This window comes from Copadichromis virginalis, linkage group LG3, assembly GCF_057382275.1.
Source record: "Copadichromis virginalis isolate Kocher_CV1m ecotype Utaka linkage group LG3, C_Virginalis_male_GT1.1, whole genome shotgun sequence".
Lineage (NCBI taxonomy): Eukaryota > Metazoa > Chordata > Actinopteri > Cichliformes > Cichlidae > Copadichromis > Copadichromis virginalis.
The window spans coordinates 57,043,529-57,065,528 of record NC_140620.1 but is presented as its reverse complement, the minus strand read 5'-3'; the positions used below and the strand labels follow the sequence as shown (position 1 = coordinate 57,065,528).

The following is a 22,000-nucleotide window of genomic DNA, read 5'->3' as shown; positions in this document are numbered from 1 at the left end:
GGGCCTGTCCTTCCATGATGGTTCCTTGTCTCCCTCCTCTTTCTTGGGTTTCTGCTGCCTGAGGTATTCACTGAGCACTCGGTCAGTTGGGGCCATCTTCCCAATGTATTCTTGGATGTTCGTTGTCTCATCCTGGACTGTGGTGCTGACACTCACCAGTCCCCGGCCCCCTTCCTTCCGCTTAGCGTACAGCCTCAGGGTGCTGGACTTGGGGTGAAACCCTCCATGCATGGTAAGGAGCTTTCTTGTCTTTATGTCAGTGGCTTCTATCTCCTCCTTTGGCCAGCCTATTACCCCAGCAGGGTACCTGATCACGGGCAGGGTGTAGGTGTTGATGGCCCGGATCTTGTTCTGACCGTTCAGCTGACTCCTCAGGACTTGCCTGACCCTCTGCAGGTACTTGGTGGTTGCAGCCTTTCTAGCGGCCTCTTCATGGTTCCCATTCGCCTGCGGGATCCCCAGGTACTTGTAACTGTCCTCTATGTCTGCAATGTTGCCTTCTGGTAGTTCAATCCCCTCAGTTCTGACTACCTTCCCTCTCTTTGTTACCATTCGACTACACTTCTCCAGTCCGAACGACATTCCAATGTCATTGCTGTATAGCCTGGTAGTGTGGATCAGTGAATCGATGTCTTGTTCACTCTTGGCATACAGCTTGATGTCATCCACGTACAGGAGGTGGCTGACAACTGCTCCGTTCCGTAGTCGGTATCCGTAACCAGTCTTGTTAATGATCTCACTGAGGGGGTTCAGGCCTATGCAGAACAGCAGTGGGGACAGAGCATCTCCTTGGTAGATCCCGCACTTGATGGTGACTTGTGCTATGGGCTTGGAGTTGGCCTCTAGTGTTGTACGCCACATACCCATTGAGTTCCTGATGAAGGCTCTTAGGGTCCTGTTGATCTTGTACAATTCTAAGCATTCCAGTATCCAGCTGTGGGGCATTGAGTCATAGGCCTTCTTGTAATCAATCCAGGCAGTGCACAGGTTGGTCAGTCTGGTCTTGCAGTCTCGGCTGACTGTTCTGTCTACCAGTAGCTGGTGTTTTGCGCCTCTGGTATTCTTGCCAATCCAAGGCCTCAGGTATGGACAGTTTGCTGTATTTCTTATGCACTTTCTTTGCCGCACCCTTCTGCAACTCCGTTAGTTGGCTAACCTCCCTCCGTGCTACTTTGATTTTGCTCTCTAGCCTCCTTCTCCATGGAGGGTACTGCCCCTTGTGGCTGTTCAACTTGTAGCCAAGCATCTCACTGATCACTGCTGCCGTATTGTAGATCAGCTTGTTAGTGTCGGTAATCGTGGTTGTAGGTATAGTCCGTAGTGCTGCATTAACATCATCTAGCAGACCTTCTGAGGGTACTTCACGTAATCTTGGTAACCGGCTACAGGGGATCCAGGTTTCAAGCTGTATATATATATCTATATCTATATATATATCTATATATATATATAGATATATATATCTATATCTATATATATCTATATCTATATATATCTATATCTATATATCTATATATCTATATCTATATATCTATATCTATATATATATCTATATATATATCTATATATCTATATATATATCTATATATATATCTATATATCTATATATCTATATATATCTATATATATATATATATATATATATATATCTAGATGGATGGATGGATGGATGGATGTGTGTATATATATGCACATACATATTTCTGACAAAGGACCCACACAGGATTTCTGTGCTAGTGAAAGTTTTTATTTTGCTTGAACAGCAGTTTCTCCTGTGTTTCAGCACAGGTAACTCTATGAGCTTTTACTTCCCTAGCTGCTCGACTCACATTCCTCTCCTGTCTGTTTTTGTCATCACTGTATATAGAGGAGAGAGAGTCATTAGTCCCAGTACACACACCTCTGTCCTCACCTCGACGCCTGTGGATTAGGTTTGTTCCAACACTCGGCCAGATTGGACTTTAACAATTTTGGAGGCAGTTGCAGTTTTTGTGGTGTGGCAGGTCATACTTTCCTGCTGTGGAAAGCTGTGAGGGGGCGAGCTTAATTTGGAACAATGTCTGGTTGAGTTTTAGGTGATAAAATGCTGATGATATGAATGTCAAGACACAAGTTTTATAAATCCAAGCTGTCAATTAGTTTTTATGTTATGGCTGGTTGTGAACAGTACTGTCATAGGCTAAAATAAGCAAGCATAATAAGCCAAAAAAGAGAGTTTTTCTAATTCTCTTTTGGGATGGTTGAGGGGACGACTTGGACACAGTAAAGAGCTTCAACTCCATTATTTTGGGCTGCAGCTGGTAGTCCTTGTTTTACTTGTTAGCCTTGGTGAGCATGGCTTACCCATTTTGCTATTTGCTGCAGGTTCTACAACTCACAGCACAGATCCTCTTTGAAGTAGGGTCTCTGAGTGAATGATACCGAGCACAGCTAAAATCTGGCTAACAAGCCAGCTATTACGAAACCAAAATAAGCAGTGCTACCTGGTTAGGAGGGACTGAACTTTAAAAATAAGAAAGAAGGGGGCATTGTAGGTAACTTTGTCCTGTCAAAAACCTGAAAAATGCTAAATGAAAAATACATCTCAGAGGCCAGTATTATACCTGGGCAGCCTGTGTGGGAGAACCCCATCAGTATTGGTTGGAGTTTAATTTTAAGTTTAATTTTTTTTTAGAGGTTTCATAAATTGGTCCATCGATGGTGCTGATCTCATCTCAGTGTTGACTTCTAGTGGCTGTAATAAAACAGATGGTCTGATATTTTTTTCTCTGAAATGTTGAAAGGGTTGAAGGATTAGGGCCAAACTTTCCGATTAAGAGCACATTAGTCTGGTCTGAATTTCCTTGTGCTGTCTGTGTAACAGTGTCATCAGTTTAAATCACTGAAGGATCGGTGCTGTACATCACCTGAAAGTGTATTTCCTGTCAGAATGGATCTACAGAGCCTCACGGCCATCAGTTACTATAAGTGTAGGGTTTAAAATCATCACTCATGTGAATTTGTGACTCTACAGGCCTCAGTAATAACTATAAACCTACTTATCTTCATTAATATGTCCTCAGAAAGCCCAAGTCCTCATGCAGTTTACAGGCTACATATGAAAGTGTCACTCCTGCAGTCATTCATTCCCAAAACCTGCATCTTCCATGTTTGTTGGCAGGGTCCCCAACCATGTGTTCATTTCTAACTTAACTATAACACACACACACACACACACACACACACACACACACACACACACACACACGTTTTCGTGATATATCAGTACGTATGACAAAAATGTGACAAATGGGAACGTGCCTTTCCGAAGGTCCTAGAGGCATGGGGATCTCAAAAAATTTGACCCATGCTTCCAGGAACACACCCATCTGTTGAGATTTTGGCTAGGGCTAAATTTTGGTCAAACCTGAATTTAATGCTACTTGTGAGGACACTGTCAGGTTTATGTGACTTATGAGTACCATAAGGTCACACACAGATATTTCATGTTTAGGTGAATTGTGAAGCCCATGGAAACACATAATTTTCAAGTATACATGACTTATAAGGACCAGGTAACGGTAGGTTCTGCATTTTTAGCTTGGCTCCTTTTGAGATTACAATATAATAGACATGGATGCACAATAGTAATGCTCATCAGTTGGGTAACTTCTGACAGAAATATCAGACATTTATGTGTTAATAAAACAGTAAATCTGAGCTGTGTAAAGACTTTAAAAAAAAAAAGACATGGGTCAAATATGGTCAGTCTACTTTTTAAGTCTTGATATTGTAATGCATTAATTCATTTTGTAGTGAATGTTCATGTGAATAAAAACGTGGAACATTATCTGCCTTTTTTATCATTTAATTGCAAAAAGCACCCAGCATAAACCACAGATTTATGAGTAAGAACAATGCAATACAGAAAACTGCAATACTGACATAACTGTGGAAGTAACAAAGTATCTCTCTTGCTTGTTTCTTTTTTTCTTGCATCTTTCTTTTAATGCTATGATCCTGTTGTGGCTGTAGTACCTTATAACAACCCAGTCTCTGCCTTTCAGAGCTGCCGGCTCTGCTTGGAGGCAGCAGTCACATTCCTTTTTACCTAGTACTTTGCAGCTTTTTATGAAGTGAAACATGCCGCTCAGCAACCTTCACTTCATCATTTGTCCACTTGCTTCTCACCGTCCCAGCTGTCATAAATGGAAACAAAAGAAAATATCTTAATGTGAATGCAAGAAAAGATAGAAAATATTCTAGTTTATAATGTGAATACAAAATGTTCTTAAACCTTGCTTTCTACTGGAGCACTTTAAAGGAGCAATAAGCACAATTCATCATACTTAGGTTGAAGGAATTAAAAATGACTATGTGAAGAACTAGAGGTGTAATTACATCTGGAGTACAGCATGAAGTCACAATCCCTCTCTCTGTGTTGATCTCCAGCCATAGACTTTGGTTTGGTTCACAGGCAGTGCAAAACAGCACACCTAGCAGTGAAAAGATATTGCTTATTGCTCCTTTAAGGATGCTTGGAATGAACCATTTGAAGTGCTGTGTTCTGCTGGGAATCAAATAAGATGAAATGATTTATGATAAAAGCTCTGAATAGTGTCATGTCTGAAAACAAACTTGTTCTTTGATCACAAGTATATTAACCTAAAACATTTTGTATTTTGGTGCCTTTACCCCTTCTTGGTGAAGTGTTGCTAATGTTTTTGTTGTCCAGGGTGATTGAGGCAGAGGTGCCCTTCATGTTGTCCAGGGCAGCTGAGTAAAGCGTGTGGCTTGGAACCCCCGGAATACTTGGTCCTTGAGCCTTTGAAAAGTAACAGTGAAATATGAGAATCAATGTATGCAATAGGTCTGTTTGCTTTTTTCTCTGCATTGTAGGCAAAGTCAGCGTTGGGCAGTGTGTAATTCTACATTAAGGGGCTAAGGGGCAATCGTGGCTCAAGAGTTGTAATCAGAAGGTTGCCGGTTCGAGCCCCAGCTCCGACAGTCTCGGTCGTTGTGTCCTTGGGAAAGACACTTCACCTGTTGCCTACTGGTGGTGGTCAGAGGGCCCGGTGGCGCCAGTGTCCGGCAGCCTCGCCTCTGTCAGTGCGCCCCAGGGTGGCTGTGGCTACAATGTAGCTGCCATCACCAGTGTGTGAATGTCTGTGTGAATGGGTGGATGACTGGATGTGTAAAGCGCTTTGGGGTCCTTAGGGACTAGTAAAGCGCTATATAAATATAGGATATTTACCATTTGATATGAATATTTTACATGTGAACATAATCTACTAATAATACTCATCACAGTGTGATTGTTTGAAATCGGATAGAGTGTTATTATCTTCATGACAAACATCCCTGCTGTTCAGTTTCAATGTAACACAAACTAGAGTTGTTGGTTCTACCAATTGAGAAAGGCTAAAAAAAAAAAAACAAATTCATGTCCTTCACAGCTTAAAACAATCTGAGGACAATGTAACACAGAAATATCAAATTTAGTAGGAATAAAGATCAAGCTGATGCTTTAAAGGGAAAGTTAGGACTAACAAATGATATGCCAATTTCTTTCTCCTAAGATGTTCACAAACAAGTAATGCTAATGTTGAATATGGGAAACTTTCAATCAAACTGATTATTTTAATATAATCAAAGGGCACTTAATTTATGCACTAGGCCCAACTGACACATATACTTGATGCCAAATACAAAAAAATAATGTGTAACCTGTTGGAAGAATGAAGTGGGTGTGTCACTCACCAATTGGTCTGAAGGAGGTTGAGACAGGACCTCGGCACTTGGTGTCTGCAACAAAAGACAACAATATAACGTCAGAAACATTCTCTAGTATAAATCCCGACTATTTAATTAACTACAGATCATATTTGTATCAGTGAATATTATTACAGAAGGATCTGACTTCCTTATACCAGATTCTATAGAAACTTAACACTGTATGGTTCTGCTACCCAACGATATGAGGACAGTGTAACACACACTAGAGTTGTTGGTCCTACCACATGAGGAAGGCAACTGAAACACACTCCTGTCCTTCACAGCTTAAAACAATATGAGGACATGACGACTGAACACATGTAGAGTTCACATTCCTGACTTCTAACTTCTCCTGCTGTTGTCAATAAAAGCTCTAAACCCAACACTGATGTACAGCCATCTATTTCCCCAGAAATTAAATCATGTAAACTGATCAGCGGGAGCTTATTTTGACAAAAACATGTGTAAAACGACAAAAATATCAAATTTTGTCAGAATAAAGATCAAGCTGATGCTTTAAGGGAAAGTTTGGACTAACAAATGGTATAGACAATTACTTTATCCTAATGCTAATGTTGGTTTTGGTTAACTTCGACTAAAACTGATTGTTTTAGTGCAATTAAAGTGCATTTCATTTATGCACTAGGCCCAACTGACACATATACTTGATGCCAAATACAAAAAAATAATGTGTAACCTGTGGGAAGAATGAAGTGGGTGTGTCACTCACCAATTGGTCTGAAGGAGGTTGAGACAGGACCTCGGCACCTGGTGTCTGCAACAAAAGACAACAATATAACATCAGAAACATTCTCTAGTATAAATCCCGACTATTTAATTAACTACAGATCATATTTGTATCAGTGAATATTATTACAGAAGGATCTGACTTCCTTATACCAGATTCTATAGAAACTTAACACTGTACGGTTCTGCTACCCAACGATATGAGGACAGTGTAACACACACTAGAGTTGTTGGTCCTACCACATGAGGAAGGCAACTGAAACACACTCCTGTCCTTCACAGCTTAAAACAATATGAGGACAGTGTAACACACACACTACAATCACTGGTCCTACCATATGAGGACTTCTACTTAAACACACTCCTGTCCTTCACAGCTTAAAACAATATGAGGACATGACGACTGAACACATGTAGAGTTCACATTCCTGACTTCTAACTTCTCCTGCTGTTGTCAATAAAAGCTCTAAACCCAACACTGATGTACAGCCATCTATTTCCCCAGAAATTAAATCATGTAAACTGATCAGCGGGAGCTTATTTTGACAAAAACATGTGTAAAACGACAAAAATATCAAATTTTGTCAGAATAAAGATCAAGCTGATGCTTTAAGGGAAAGTTTGGACTAACAAATGGTATAGACAATTACTTTATCCTAATGCTAATGTTGGTTTTGGTTAACTTCGACTAAAACTGATTGTTTTAGTGCAATTAAAGTGCATTTCATTTATGCACTAGGCCCAACTGACACATATACTTGATGCCAAATACAAAAAAATAATGTGTAACCTGTGGGAAGAATGAAGTGGGTGTGTCACTCACCAATTGGTCTGAAGGAGGTTGAGACAGGACCTCGGCACCTGGTGTCTGCAACAAAAGACAACAATATAACATCAGAAACATTCTCTAGTATAAATCCCGACTATTTAATTAACTACAGATCATATTTGTATCAGTGAATATTATTACAGAAGGATCTGACTTCCTTATACCAGATTCTATAGAAACTTAACACTGTACGGTTCTGCTACCCAACGATATGAGGACAGTGTAACACACACTAGAGTTGTTGGTCCTACCACATGAGGAAGGCAACTGAAACACACTCCTGTCCTTCACAGCTTAAAACAATATGAGGACAGTGTAACACACACACTACAATCACTGGTCCTACCATATGAGGACTTCTACTTAAACACACTCCTGTCCTTCACAGCTTAAAACAATATGAGGACATGACGACTGAACACATGTAGAGTTCACATTCCTGACTTCTAACTTCTCCTGCTGTTGTCAATAAAAGCTCTAAACCCAACACTGATGTACAGCCATCTATTTCCCCAGAAATTAAATCATGTAAACTGATCAGCGGGAGCTTATTTTGACAAAAACATGTGTAAAACGACAAAAATATCAAATTTTGTCAGAATAAAGATCAAGCTGATGCTTTAAGGGAAAGTTTGGACTAACAAATGGTATAGACAATTACTTTATCCTAATGCTAATGTTGGTTTTGGTTAACTTCGACTAAAACTGATTGTTTTAGTACAATTAAAGTGCATTTCATTTATGCACTAGGCCCAACTGACACATATACTTGATGCCAAATACAAAAAAATTATGTGTAACCTGTTGGAAGAATGAAGTGGGTGTGTCACTCACCAATTGGTCTGAAGGAGGTTGAGGCAGGACCTCGGCACTTGGTGTCTGCAACAAAAGACAACAATATAACGTCAGAAACATTCTCTAGTATAAATCCCGACTATTTAACCCTCGTTTTACCCTAGCGAAAAAAGGGACCCGCTTGGGTAACTTTGGATTTTTGATTCTCAATATATCAGTCATTTTAAAGACTAGTTGCATGAAACTTGGCCAGGATGTGTGTTTTAGGATTATTTTTGAAATTCAATGATCCCCTCTATGGTGTGGTGTATAGTAAAGAAGATTCACATATGTACTACCTCCTTTTACCCTTGTATCCGTTTGGGCCCCATTGACTCCCATTATAATCACATATTTTCGATATACTGTAATCCTGACATGCGATAATGCCTTTCTCGTGAATACCTAATGGATCTAAGCCTCAGCCTTCAAAATAAAGGAAAAATAGGTTTTGGATCAAATGAGCACAATATTAGGTACAGCACCACCATAGACATTTTCAGTGCTTTTGAATGGAGGACATGGTTATCTTACTATGCAAAATACATGACAATAAAACAAGCTGACCACCATAAAATAGTCTTGATGTAGAGCCGCCTCCTTGAAGTGAACAACGGGAGCCTGCTCCGTTTTTTTCTCCTTTCTCTGAACCTCTGTCAATGTTATTTTGCTTCACTTTGCACATGAGCCTTGTTTTTGCCCTCAGCAGAGAGGGGAGGGGTGCAAAAGCAGCCACGTGTTTGTTGAGCAGAGGGGGGAGGGGTGCAAAAGCAGCCACGTGTTTGCAGAGCAGAGGGGGAGGGGTGCAAAAACAGCCACCTGTTTGCTGAGCAGAGGGGGGGAGGGGCAGTCGTTACTCTCCCAGTGGCATCTCAACAGAGCCGGAGGGAGAGAGAGAGATCGTTTTGGATTCAAGTGCACACTTGAAGTCTGTGAGAATAGTTTGCAGCCTTGTCTTACTAGTCATTTCTGCACAGACGCCACTAAATGCACAGACTCGCGCACACACAACACGAAGCGCACGGTCAATTTAGGGGAGCTTGGAAGCTGTGCTCATCGTGCAAACAGCGCGTTATTATCGTAACGGCTGCAAAAGTTAGGATATGTCCTGTCTGCAACATCCATCTTCACCTGTTGGAAGAATGAAGTGGGTGTGTCACTCACCAATTGGTCTGAAGGAGGTTGAGACAGGACCTCGGCACTTGGTGTCTGCAACAAAAGACAACAATATAACGTCAGAAACATTCTCTAGTATAAATCCCGACTATTTAATTAACTACAGATCATATTTGTATCAGTGAATATTATTACAGAAGGATCTGACTTCCTTATACCAGATTCTATAGAAACTTAACACTGTACGGTTCTGCTACCCAACGATATGAGGACAGTGTAACACACACTAGAGTTGTTGGTCCTACCACATGAGGAAGGCAACTGAAACACACTCCTGTCCTTCACAGCTTAAAACAATATGAGGACAGTGTAACACACACACTACAATCACTGGTCCTACCATATGAGGACTTCTACTTAAACACACTCCTGTCCTTCACAGCTTAAAACAATATGAGGACATGACGACTGAACACATGTAGAGTTCACATTCCTGACTTCTAACTTCTCCTGCTGTTGTCAATAAAAGCTCTAAACCCAACACTGATGTACAGCCATCTATTTCCCCAGAAATTAAATCATGTAAACTGATCAGCGGGAGCTTATTTTGACAAAAACATGTGTAAAACGACAAAAATATCAAATTTTGTCAGAATAAAGATCAAGCTGATGCTTTAAGGGAAAGTTTGGACTAACAAATGGTATAGACAATTACTTTATCCTAATGCTAATGTTGGTTTTGGTTAACTTCGACTAAAACTGATTGTTTTAGTACAATTAAAGTGCATTTCATTTATGCACTAGGCCCAACTGACACATATACTTGATGCCAAATACAAAAAAATTATGTGTAACCTGTTGGAAGAATGAAGTGGGTGTGTCACTCACCAATTGGTCTGAAGGAGGTTGAGGCAGGACCTCGGCACTTGGTGTCTGCAACAAAAGACAACAATATAACGTCAGAAACATTCTCTAGTATAAATCCCGACTATTTAATTAACTACAGATCATATTTGTATCAGTGAATATTATTACAGAAGGATCTGACTTCCTTATACCAGATTCTATAGAAACTTAACACTGTACGGTTCTGCTACCCAACGATATGAGGACAGTGTAACACACACTAGAGTTGTTGGTCCTACCACATGAGGAAGGCAACTGAAACACACTCCTGTCCTTCACAGCTTAAAACAATATGAGGACAGTGTAACACACACTACAATCACTGGTCCTACCATATGACGACTTCTACTTTCCTGTTGGAGGTTGAGACACGACAGAGGGACAGCAGGGTAGTAGCTTGCACAAATGATTCTATTGACACAACAGGGAAGTGAGATTAATGAACTGAACGCAACAGACTTTTTCAAAATAAAACAGGAAACATGGCATGAAAATACAAACGTGGTAATATACAGCCCTAACATAAACTCCTTAAAACGATATTAATAACGTTAAGCCAAACTCAACTAACCCGCCATTAAACATAAGAAACTCAAAAACCTTAGAATAACATCAGAAACGCTGGGCCAGAGACCCAGACCGTGAGCAAATAACTATAATATTATTGATTTGTGCTGAATAAGAAAACATTAATATTATCATTTAAATCCCCCCAAGCATATCTTGTGTTGAAAAAAAAAAAGTGTGTTGCAGTTAGCTACACTGAGCTTAGACTGACTGTCTCTGCAGTTGAAGATGCAGAGCACATGCAAGGCCGCAGGTCCCTTTAACTCCGGTGGGAATTTAAAAACAGTTAAATTTAACTTCTAATATCTATTGTTAAAGATAAATCTTAAGTAATTTTTTAGCATTTATTATCATTCACCACTTTCAATTTGTTCAAATCGGTTGTGTATTGTTTTAATTCCGTTTAACTAACCTTAATTAGCTTGTTAAACATACAACTTTACCTCGCGGAGCTTGCGTTAACGCATGGATATCAAAGGTAAATACATACCTCAAGATAAATCTCTCCTGAGTGCTGAAGGTCCCGGATGTGCCGTTCACGCAGAGCTCCGGCGAGTGTGTATCTTGCCGTGACCAGCAGCTCTTTGGTTGACGCTTTCGAACAATCAGATGCATCTTTACTCACTTTTTGACCAATCAGAGACGTCGTTCTATGCTCCACTGACGAAATGCTGCATCCTCTCACCAGCCACGGTCTCTCCTCGTCCATTTAACAACAAAAACACAGCAACACGTGCTGAATTTGAGGTAGGAACACTTGAGAACTGTCACAATGTTTTGCAAACTGCTGTTACAGTTAATTTCGTTCCGTTAATTTGTTTGGTTCCTATTCTGAAGTAACACTTAATACACATGGGGTTAGCTTGCTGGTCTAGTTTAAGTTAGCATGGGCATGCTGTTCACTGATAGAGTAAGGCTAAAATTGTCCTGATATTGTCAGTGTGTTATCATAAACATGCAGCACCCCTAGACCCCCAAGTTAAAATACAGATAATAGATAAGCAATTTAAGAAAATAAGTATAATGTGTATAATAAATGATTTTACTGTCACTTTCCTGGGTCTGTTGACCCAGCGTTTTAAGTTTTAGTTTGTTTAGATGTCGATGTTTATTTATAAGTTCTTTAGGTTTGCTAAGTTCATTTGTTTATTAGATTACCCTTGTGATGTCTGTTTTATTGGGAAAGTCTTTGTCCTATATGCAGTGAGTCTAGTTTTGTTTCCCCTTGTCCCAGCTGTTCCTCATCCCCTCATTATCTCTCTGTGTACTTGCAGTGGCTTGCAAAAGTATTCGTCCCTCTTTTCCACATTTTGTCACATTACTGCCACAAACACAAATTGTCATGGTCCTGGGTCGGTGACCCAGCGCTTTTAGTTTATTATTATGATGATGATGATTATTATTGTTTGAGTTCTATGTGTTATATTTGGTCTGCCTCTGAGTCTGCGTCTGTGTCTCTGTCTATGCTGTCACCCCGTCTGTTTGTGAATCTGTCTGTTTAGTTCTGTGTCTTGTTTGGTTCCCCGTGTCTGAGTTTCCTGTTTTATTGTGAAGGTCTCTGTCTGATGTGAGTGTGTTCAGTTTACGTTTCCCCTGTCCCGTCAGCTCTGATTCCTCCCAGCCGTGTTGCCCTCCTGTCTCTCATCCCCTGATTACTGGTGTGTGTATTTAAGCCCTGTGTGTTCTCCTGCCTGTTACTCGGTGTCCTGCTCGGCGGCTGCCGCGCATCCCTTTGTCGTATGCACCCAGGTCTGTTATTTTAGTTCTTCCCAGTTTAGGTGTCTTCAGTTATTTGTCATGCCCCACTGCTTGTTTGCCACTACACCTTGTAAATAAACTTCACTAGCATTTTCATCCACTGCTTGCATCTTGGGTCCTCCTTCCTCCACACCACACGGCTCGCCTTCCCAGCCGTGACACAAATCAATTTTAATGGAATCCAATTGCAGCAAAAGGTGGTTCTACAAAGTATTGACTCAGGGGGCTGAATAATTGCGCACACCCCACTTTTCAGTTATTTATTTGTAAAAAATGTTTGGAATCATGTATGATTTTTGTTCCACTTCTCACGTGTACACCACTTTGTATTGGTCTTTCACGTGGAATTCCAATAAAATTGATTCATGTTTGTGGCTGTAATGTGCCAAAATGTGGGAAAGTTAAAGGGGGCCGAATACTTTTGCAAGCCACTGTAAGTCCTGTCCTCATTTGTTCAGTGTCAGGTCATCTGTTGTCTTTGGTGCCACGTTTCCATGTTCCAGGTATCTTTGTATCCATGTCAGGTTTCATGGTTTGTTTGTTTTTTTTAATAAAAAATATTTTCCCCAGGTTAGGTTATTGTTTAGCTTCACCTCTGCCTTTTGTTTTGTAATCTTTTAATTTAATTAAATTTTATTTATATAGCGCCAAATCACAACAACAATCGCCTGAAGGCGCTTTATATTGTACAGTAGATCGCACAATAATAGATACAGAGAAAAACCCAACAATCATAGGACCACCTATGAGCAAGCGCTTTGGCGACAGTGGGAAGGAAAAACTCCCTTTTAACAGGAAGAAACCTCCAGCAGAACCAGGCTCAGGGAGCGGCGGGCATCTGCTGTGACCAGTTGGGGTGAGAAAAGGAAGACAGGACAAAGACATGCTGTGGATTAATAACAAGTATGATTCAGTGCAGAGAGGTCTATTAACACACAGTGAGTGAGAAAGGTGACTGGAAAGGAAAAAACTCAGTGCTTCATGGGAATCCCCCGGCTGCCTACGTCTATTGCAGCACAACTAAGGGAGGATCCAGGGTCACCTGATCCAGCCCTAACTATATGCTTTAGCAAAAAGGAAAGTTTGAAGCCTAATCTTAAAAGTAGAGATTAATAAACGGCTTGCTTTCTGTTAATATTCAAATTTTCTTTCACGTTCCTTTGTGTCAGCATTTTGGGTCCACTCCTCAAATTCATACATATGTCTAACCGTTTTTCCCCACTCGGCGACACACCCGTCGGGGGTCAAACTCTGGTAATTGGCAATTCTGTTCTCAGACATGTGAAGCTAGAGACACCGGAAACCATAGTCAATTGTCTTCCAGGGGCCAGAGCAGGCGACATTGAAGGAAATTTAAAACTGCTGGCTAAGGGTAAACGTAAATTCAGTAAAATCATAATTCACGTCGGCAGTAATGACACCCGGTTACGCCAATCGGAGGTCACTAAAATCAATATTGAATCGGTGTGTAACTTTGCCAAAACAATGTGGGACTCTGTAGTTTTCTCTGGTCCCCTCCCCAATCAGACCAGGAGTGACATGTTTAGCCGCATGTTCTCCTTAAATTGCTGGCTGTCTGAGTGGTGTCCCAGAAACGATGTGGGCTTCATAGATAATTGGCAAACCTTCTGGAGGAAACCTGGTCTTATAAGGAGAGACGGCAGCTCTCATTTCTAGAAATATGGACAAATTAATTAAACCCCCCATAATATGACTATCCAGAGTTGGGACCAGGAAGCAGAGTTGCAGTCTTACACGCCTCTCTGCAGCTTCTCTCCTCCTGCTACCCCCCCAAAAACCCATCTCCATAGAGACTGTGTCAGCTTCCAAAAAGACAAAATCAAACTAAAAACCAGCAACAAACAACTTAAACATAAACAATTACAAAGAAAGAACAATACAGTATCCACATCCTAACTAAAGAGTAAAACAGTGAAATGTGGATTATTAAATATTAGGTCTCTCTCCTCCAAGTCTCTGTTAGTACATGACTTAATAATTGATCAACAAATCGATTTACTCTGCCTTACAGAAACCTGGTTTTAGCAGGATGATTATGTTAGTTTAAATGAATCAACACCCCCGAGTCATTCTAACTACCAGAAACCTCGAAGCACAGGCCGAGGGGGCGGTGTGGCAGCAATTTTTCACACCAGCCTATTAATTAATGAAAGACCAAGACAGACTTTTAATTCATTTGAAAGCCTGATGCTTAACATTGTCCACCCCAGCTGAAAAATTTTAGAAACCAGTCTTATTTGTTATCATCTAATTGTCCACCTGGGCCTTACACAGAGTTTCTCTCTGATTTCTCAGACTTTTTATCTGATTTAGTGCTCAGCTCAGATAAAATAATTATTGTGGGTGATTTTAACATCCATGTAGATGCTAAGAATGACAGCCTCAACATGGCATTTAATCTGTTATTAGACTCAATTGGCTTCTCTCAACATGTAAAAGAACCCACCCACCACTTTAATCACACTCTAGATCTTGTTTTTAACATATGGCATAGAAACTGAACATTTAAGTGTTTCCTGAAAACCCTCTCCTGTCTGATCATTTCCTGATAACATTTACATTTACAATAATTGATTACACAGCAGTGGAGAGTAGACTTTATCACAGATGTCTTTCTGAAAGCGCTGTAACTATGTTTAAGAATGTAATCCACCCACTGTTATCATCTTCAATGACCTGTACCAACACAGAGCAGAGCAGCTATCTGAACGCTACCCCAACAGAGGTCAATTATCTTGTTAATAATAATTTTACCTCCTCACTACATACGACTCTGGATACTGTAGCTCCTGTGAAAACTAAGGTCTCAGATCAGAAGTACCTGACTCTGTGGTATAATTCTCAAACACGTAGCCTAAAGCAGATGACTCGTAAGCTGGAGAGGAAATGGCGTGTCACAAATTTAGAGGATCATCATAATTGGAGAAATATTTTGCTGATTTATAAGAAAGCCCCCCGCAAAGCCAGAACATCTTACTATTTGTCACTGATTGAAGACAATAAGAACAACCCCAGGTTTCTCTTCAGCACTGTAGCCAGGCTGACAAACAGTCAGAGCTCTTTTGAGCCAACCATCGTTAACTAGTAATGACTTCATGAACTTCTTCACAAATAAAATTCTTATCATTAGAGAAAAAAATTACCAATAATCATCCCACAGATGTAATATTATCTACAGCTACTTTTAGTACTGTTGATGTTAAGTTAGACTCTTTTTCTCCAATTGATCTTTCTGAGTTAACTTCTATAATTACTTCCTCCAATCCTCCGTGTCTTTTAGACCCCATTCCTACAAAACTGCTCAAAGAAGTCCTGCCATTAATTAATGCTTCAATCTTAAATATGATCAACCTATCTCTAATAATCGGCTATGTACCACAGGCCTTCAAGCTGGCTGTAGTTAAACCTTTACTCAAAAAGCCATCTCTAGACCCAGCAGTCTTAGCTAATTATAGGCCAATCTCCAACCTTCCTTTCATATCAAAAATCCTTGAAAGAGTAGCTGTCAAACAGCTAACAGATCATCTGCAGAGGAATGGCTTATTTGAAGAGTTTCAGTCAGGTTTCAGAGTTCATCACAGCACAGAAACCGCTTTAGCGAAGGTTACAAATGATCTTCTTATGGCCTCTGACAGTGGACTCATCTCTGTGCTTGTCCTGCTAGGCCTTAGCGCAGCGTTCGATACTGTTGACCATAATATCCTATTAGAGCGATTAGAGCATGCTGTAGATATTACAGGTACTGCACTCCAGTGGTTTGTATCATATCTATCTAATAGACTACAATTTGTTCATGTAAATGGAGAGTCCTCTTCACTCACTAAGGTCAATTATGGAGTTCCACAGGGTTCAGTGCTAGGACCAATTCTGTTTACATTATACATGCTTCCCCTAGGCAGTATCATTAGAAGACATAGCATACATTTTCACTGCTATGCAGATGACACCCAGCTCTATCTGTCCATGAAGCCAGATAACACACACCAATTAGTTAAAGTGCAGGAATGTCTTAAAGACATAAAGACCTGGATGGCCGCTAACTTTCTGCTTCTTAATTCAGATCAAACTGAGGTTATTGTACTCGGCCCTGAAAATCTTAGAAATATGGTATCTAACCAGATTCTTACTCTGGATGGCATTACCTTGGCCTCCAGTTATACTGTGAGGAACCTTGGAGTCATTTTTGACCAAGACATGTCCTTCAATGCACATATTAAACAAATATGTAAGACTGCTTTCTTTCATTTGTGCAACATCTCTAAAGTTAGAAATATCCTGTCTCTTAGTGACGCTGAAAAACTAGTTCATGCATTTGTTACTTCCAGGCTGGACTACTGTAATTCATTATTATCAGAATGTCCTAAAAACTCCCTGAAAAGCCTTCAGCTAATCCAAAATGCTGCAGCAAGAGTACTGACAGGGACTAGAAAGAGAGCAGATTTCTCCTGTTTTGGCTTCCCTTCATTGGCTTCCTGTTAAATCCAGAATTAAATTCAAAATTCTACTCCTCACATACAAGGTCTTAAATAATCAGGCCCCATCTTATCTTAATGACCTTGTAGTACCATATCACCCTATTAGAGCACTTCGCTCTCACACTGCAGGCTTACTTGTTGTTCCTAGAGTATTTAAAAGTAGAATGGGAGGCAGAGCCTTCAGTTTTCAGGCCCCTTTTCTGTGGAACCAGCTTCCAGTTTGGATTCGGGAGACAGACACTATCTCTACTTTCAAGATTAGGCTTAAAACGTTCCTTTTAGCTGAAGCATATAGTTAGGGCTGGACCAGGTGACCCTGAATCCTCCCTTAGTTATGCTGCAATAGACGTAGGCAGCCGGGGATTCCCATGATGCATTGAGTTTTTCCTTTCCAGTCACCTTTCTCACTCAGTATGTGTTAATAGACCTCTCTGCATTGAATCATATCTGTTATTAACCTCTGTCTCTCTTCCACAGCATGTCTTTCATCCTGTTTTCCTTCTCTCACCCCAACCAGTCGCAACAGATGGCCGCCCCTCCCTGAGCCTGGTTCTGCCAGAGGTTTCTTCCTGTTAAAAGGGAGTTTTTCCTTCCCACTGTCGCCAAAGCGCTTGCTCATAGGTGGTCATATGATTGTTGGGTTTTTCTCTGTATCTATGAAGCGCCTTGAGGCGACTTTTTTTGTGATTTGGTGCTATATAAATAAAATTGAATTGAAATTGAATTGTACTTCTGTGACATTTACAGTTGCTTAGTTAATTAAGTGACTTAATTACTCACTTTTATTTACTAATTGAATTACTAAATGAAGCTGGAATTGTGTATTCTGCAGTTTTTAATAGTGTGTTATTAGTTTTTAAAGAAACAATATGCATTTTATACTATATTGTAAAAAGTATAAGGTAAGTTGAATTTAAAATATAATTAATAAAGTGTTGACTTTTTTCATCAATTCTTGTAGATACACAGAGTTGAGACTGAGCCTGATGATCATACTGAATCAGATGACAGCGGCAGGAATCTCCAAGTTCAACTGCAGATTGCAGATGCAATTATATTAATGTAGATTAATATAAACTCTTCAAGGGTCAAAATCTGCACACACATCATTCTGCATAGTGAAGGTCAGACAATTTGTGCATTGATCTTGAGAAGTAAGACTCATTAATTAATAGTAATATAATTAGACAAATGTTGAAACTTTATATTTCGATACATTTTGTCAACAACAAAAGAAACCAAGCTGTGCAGGTACTGATTCATTTTTGTCAAGATTTGCCTGATTTAACTGTTGTTACCCTTGCTTATAGCTCACCTTAATATGTATAAAAATGTGAAAAGTTTTTGATGTGTGTTAGAATGATTGTTTAATTGGCAAGGTTTGAACGAACAATTTTCAGAAGCCTCAAAATTCATCTGTTACTATTCCACGAATGATTGAAATAAAGTTCACCTCCATTTCAACATTGAATACGACTTTGGACATAAGAACTAAAAGGTGCTGTCCACGCATGTGTCCGCTAAGCCCCAGAAGGGTATAACCTGGGTCAAATGTGTTATTGTGTCTGACACACCTACAATACGAGGACTCGCAGAGTGACGTCACTGAAAGTGTGTTTAAAGTGTGTTAAGTTCCAAAACTGGCCATTTTTCTGAGCGTCCTCATTTTGTGAGTGTGTTATCATAAAATTGTCCTAAGATGTCACGAAAACAAGTACACACACACACACACACACACACACACACATATTTGCTTTCTAATGCATCATTGAATGTGCTTTATAAATAATACTTGTTTTTCTCCATCTACTCATTGCATTGTTTATTTGATTATACCTCTTCTTTGCCTTGCAGTGAAAGAATGAATGAACAACATTCCTCCCTTTCTGTGTTCCCTTTCTCTGCAATCAGTGTAAGCCGGTGCTGTGGCTGAGCTTCGCCAATATACCAAGAAACTACGAAATCAGGAAGGGAAAAATACATTTTTACTGCACTGGGTTTACTGATTTGGTTGGACTAATGATTGCCTGATTATCAAGGGGCAGCTTTGTTATCCCTTCAGGTTTCATGCAAGTGAAGCAGCGATCAAAAAGTTACCCGTCTTGCAAAGAGCTGAAATACTTTTTTTCTACAGCTCATGGAACAGAAAAGGCATTCAGACGTCTTTTTGTGCAGCTGATGTTCTCTTTGTTTTTGATTATCTTTACCAGTCAGCTCCTTTGTTCTGGTGGCGCAGGAATAAGATACAGCTCCTCCCTGCTCCCATCAGATCCACACCAAATCCAACACCAACTATCCTTGCTGTTCCCCCTTTTTTTTTCCTCTGGGGGTTTCAATTCTTGCATTTTCCACTCAACATATACTTAAATCCTTAATCTTTTACCATTGATAAGATAAAAGCTTATCACAATAGAAAGGAACACAGTTTTATTTTTTTTAATCACAGGTTTGCAGGAAAAGCCTGCACCAAAGGATGAAGGGAAACAGTTTCTGACCATCACTCAAAAGCTTAGTATTGTTTCTGTAAATTGAGTTGCACCGTGCTCACAGTAGAATGCAGAATGACTTCCTCCCATGAGTGATAACGTAAAGCCCGGGTTTAGGCAGGATATCTTCTTCCGTCCTGGAGGAACAATAAATGGGGATTAATATGCTGCGTGACAGAGAAATGGAGGACTGAGGTTGCTGCCTCTCGTAGCGACACATGATCAGCGCAGGGAATTTATTCCTGCTTGTGACACTCAGGTATGTGAGTGTCTATTTGTCTCATCTGGACTCACACTTCAAGCACAGACACACAACAAGTTACTTCATTCCCCCTCAGCTGATTATGGATACAAATACATGCAAATTCAACTTGGCCTTGGTTTGTGTCTATGGCAGTAAGGACGGACCCGACCACATAGTTCACACTTTTGACACCCTTTTTTTCCCAGTTGCAGCTTTTCAGCCGCCAGCCACACATACACACAACAACAACAACAAACTCATCAGGTCCCAGCACGTTGAATATGGGAGGCCTCCCTCACACCCCCACGTGGGGGTCGCATCCCTTTCTTTGTTGTGTCAAAGGGTCTACCTTGCAATGTAAGGCGCCTTGAGGCGACCTGGGTTAGGCTTTGTGGTAAAGTTTGAGTTTAGCTGATTCTCACTCGTTACAAGACTTCATTTGAAATGTAACATCCTTTAGCCTTTTTTCCTGTTTCCCATGTGTCTAAAACAAAATGTGACCATAACCTGGATTTTAACACTAGCTATTTAAAACTCATACCAAAAACCTGTTAGACTTGTAAAGGTCCTTTCATTCCTAAGCTACAATTCTTGCTTACATTGGAATGCAGTCTGGGTAGCGATGTCACTCTCTAGGCAGTGAAGATGGCATCACTGTTAACACTGTTAACACTGCTATCGCATAAATTATGCTCTGTATGCTTCACGTCTAAAGTGCATAGTGCATGCACATCTCTAAAAGTGTGCTTAAAGCCCACAAATTGAATTGGCTTTCTAGTCTGACTGATATCCAGATAGCAGAGACATTTAAACCTAATCTGGGCGATGTTTGGCACTTAGTTACAGCGTTGAAAAGTATCCTGTTGGATCTGTGGCTGAACTGCTGCCATCAGTCAGTTTGGGTCCATAGAAAACTAGGCCACATTCATTGCTACTGTTGATGGAGCAGCCTGACATTTATTGAACTGGGAGGCTCTTGTATTGCAAGGGTGTGTTCTTTCACATACTTTTCTGCTCTGTAAATAGTCACAGCTGCTTTTGACATGTTTAAACAGTTTGATCAATTTGTTTGTTAGTGTTAACTAAAAGATGAGCAAATATTAGACTTAAATGTATGTGCTTAGTACTGCTCTATTTCCAAAATGTGCCATCTGTACATGGACATGTTTCTTGCCAACAGGTTGATATTTGTTATACTGAGTAATAGTGATGGCACAGTTTGTGAGATAATCCAAGGGGATAGGTTGTGTCATAAAAAATAATTCAAGTAATATTCTCTTTCTCATGTTTTCCTCTTGTGGACACAGGGAATCCAATTAAGCATAACAATACAAAATGTTAAATGCAATTTTAACATGATTTTGCCAGGTGTGCCACTTAAAAGTCAGGAGCAAAGCATGTTTTCAGTCAAATGAATGAACAAATATGTCTGCCTTCTTTTTCCACTTTTTCACTTTATGTGTTTTTGTTCAGTTCAGATTTTTTTCAGTATCTCCGGCTGGCACCCGGAGAACCTTGTGGAGAGTCCAAACTGAAGGATAATCAAATGATTTATCTATTGAGGAGTACGAATGTAGAATGTATATTTTGCAACAATGTGTCTCTCTGACTTTGCAAATGTTTTCTTAGTCTGATTTATTTTCCTCTTTCAGGAGTCTCTGTCAGCATCTCCAACTTAAGCCTGGTGGCCATTGCTATCGAAAGTTACAGTGCCATCTGTAACCCACTGAAATCCCGTGCATGGCAGACCCGATCTCACGCCTATCGCGTCATCGCTGCTACCTGGGTGGTGTCATTGTTAATCATGGTGCCCTATCCGGTGTTTCCCAAGGCATAATGGTACTGTGGGCCGCATGTGCCGCTTGGACTGGCCCAATCCACAATCTGAGCAGGCCTGGTAAGTGCTTATTAACATGTTATGTTAAACTATTTGCTGCCAGAGAAAGAAATATAAAAGATAGGTAGAAAAAAATCATGGTCTGTAATCAGTTTATCAGACAAATCTTTATGCAAAGAAAAAAAATATGTGTGTGGGCTGGATGACTAGTTTGGAAATGATGACTGCCAGCTATTTTAAAGCAATAATATCTACCATTCTCTTTTTTTTTCTTTTTTTTTTGAAAATAAGTAATCAGTAAAGTAACGGGATTACTTTTTTGGGTAAGTAATCAGTAATTAGTTACTGATTACTTTTTTCAAGTAACTTGACCAACACTGCCTATGAGCAAAGCCAGTGTTGTGTATAGTAAATTTCGATGGTGCC

At 40.1% G+C, this 22,000-nt stretch overlaps 1 protein-coding gene across 1 annotated transcript in view; it reads right to left on the bottom strand.

The window, feature by feature from the left end:
• Window positions 1-3,749: 3,749 nt before the first annotated feature.
• Window positions 3,750-22,000, bottom strand: part of LOC146715358 (uncharacterized) — a 201,674-nt gene continuing 183,423 nt past the window's right edge. The window contains exons 4-11 of the mRNA XM_085451784.1: window positions 10,169-10,213; window positions 9,329-9,373; window positions 8,165-8,209; window positions 7,325-7,369; window positions 6,485-6,529; window positions 5,740-5,784; window positions 4,675-4,804; window positions 3,750-4,178 (exon numbers count right to left, since the gene is read on the bottom strand). Coding sequence (XP_085307910.1) covers window positions 4,087-4,178; window positions 4,675-4,804; window positions 5,740-5,784; window positions 6,485-6,529; window positions 7,325-7,369; window positions 8,165-8,209; window positions 9,329-9,373; window positions 10,169-10,213 — 492 coding nt within the window. The 3' untranslated portion in view covers window positions 3,750-4,086. The remainder of the gene's footprint in view (window positions 4,179-4,674; window positions 4,805-5,739; window positions 5,785-6,484; window positions 6,530-7,324; window positions 7,370-8,164; window positions 8,210-9,328; window positions 9,374-10,168; window positions 10,214-22,000) is intronic.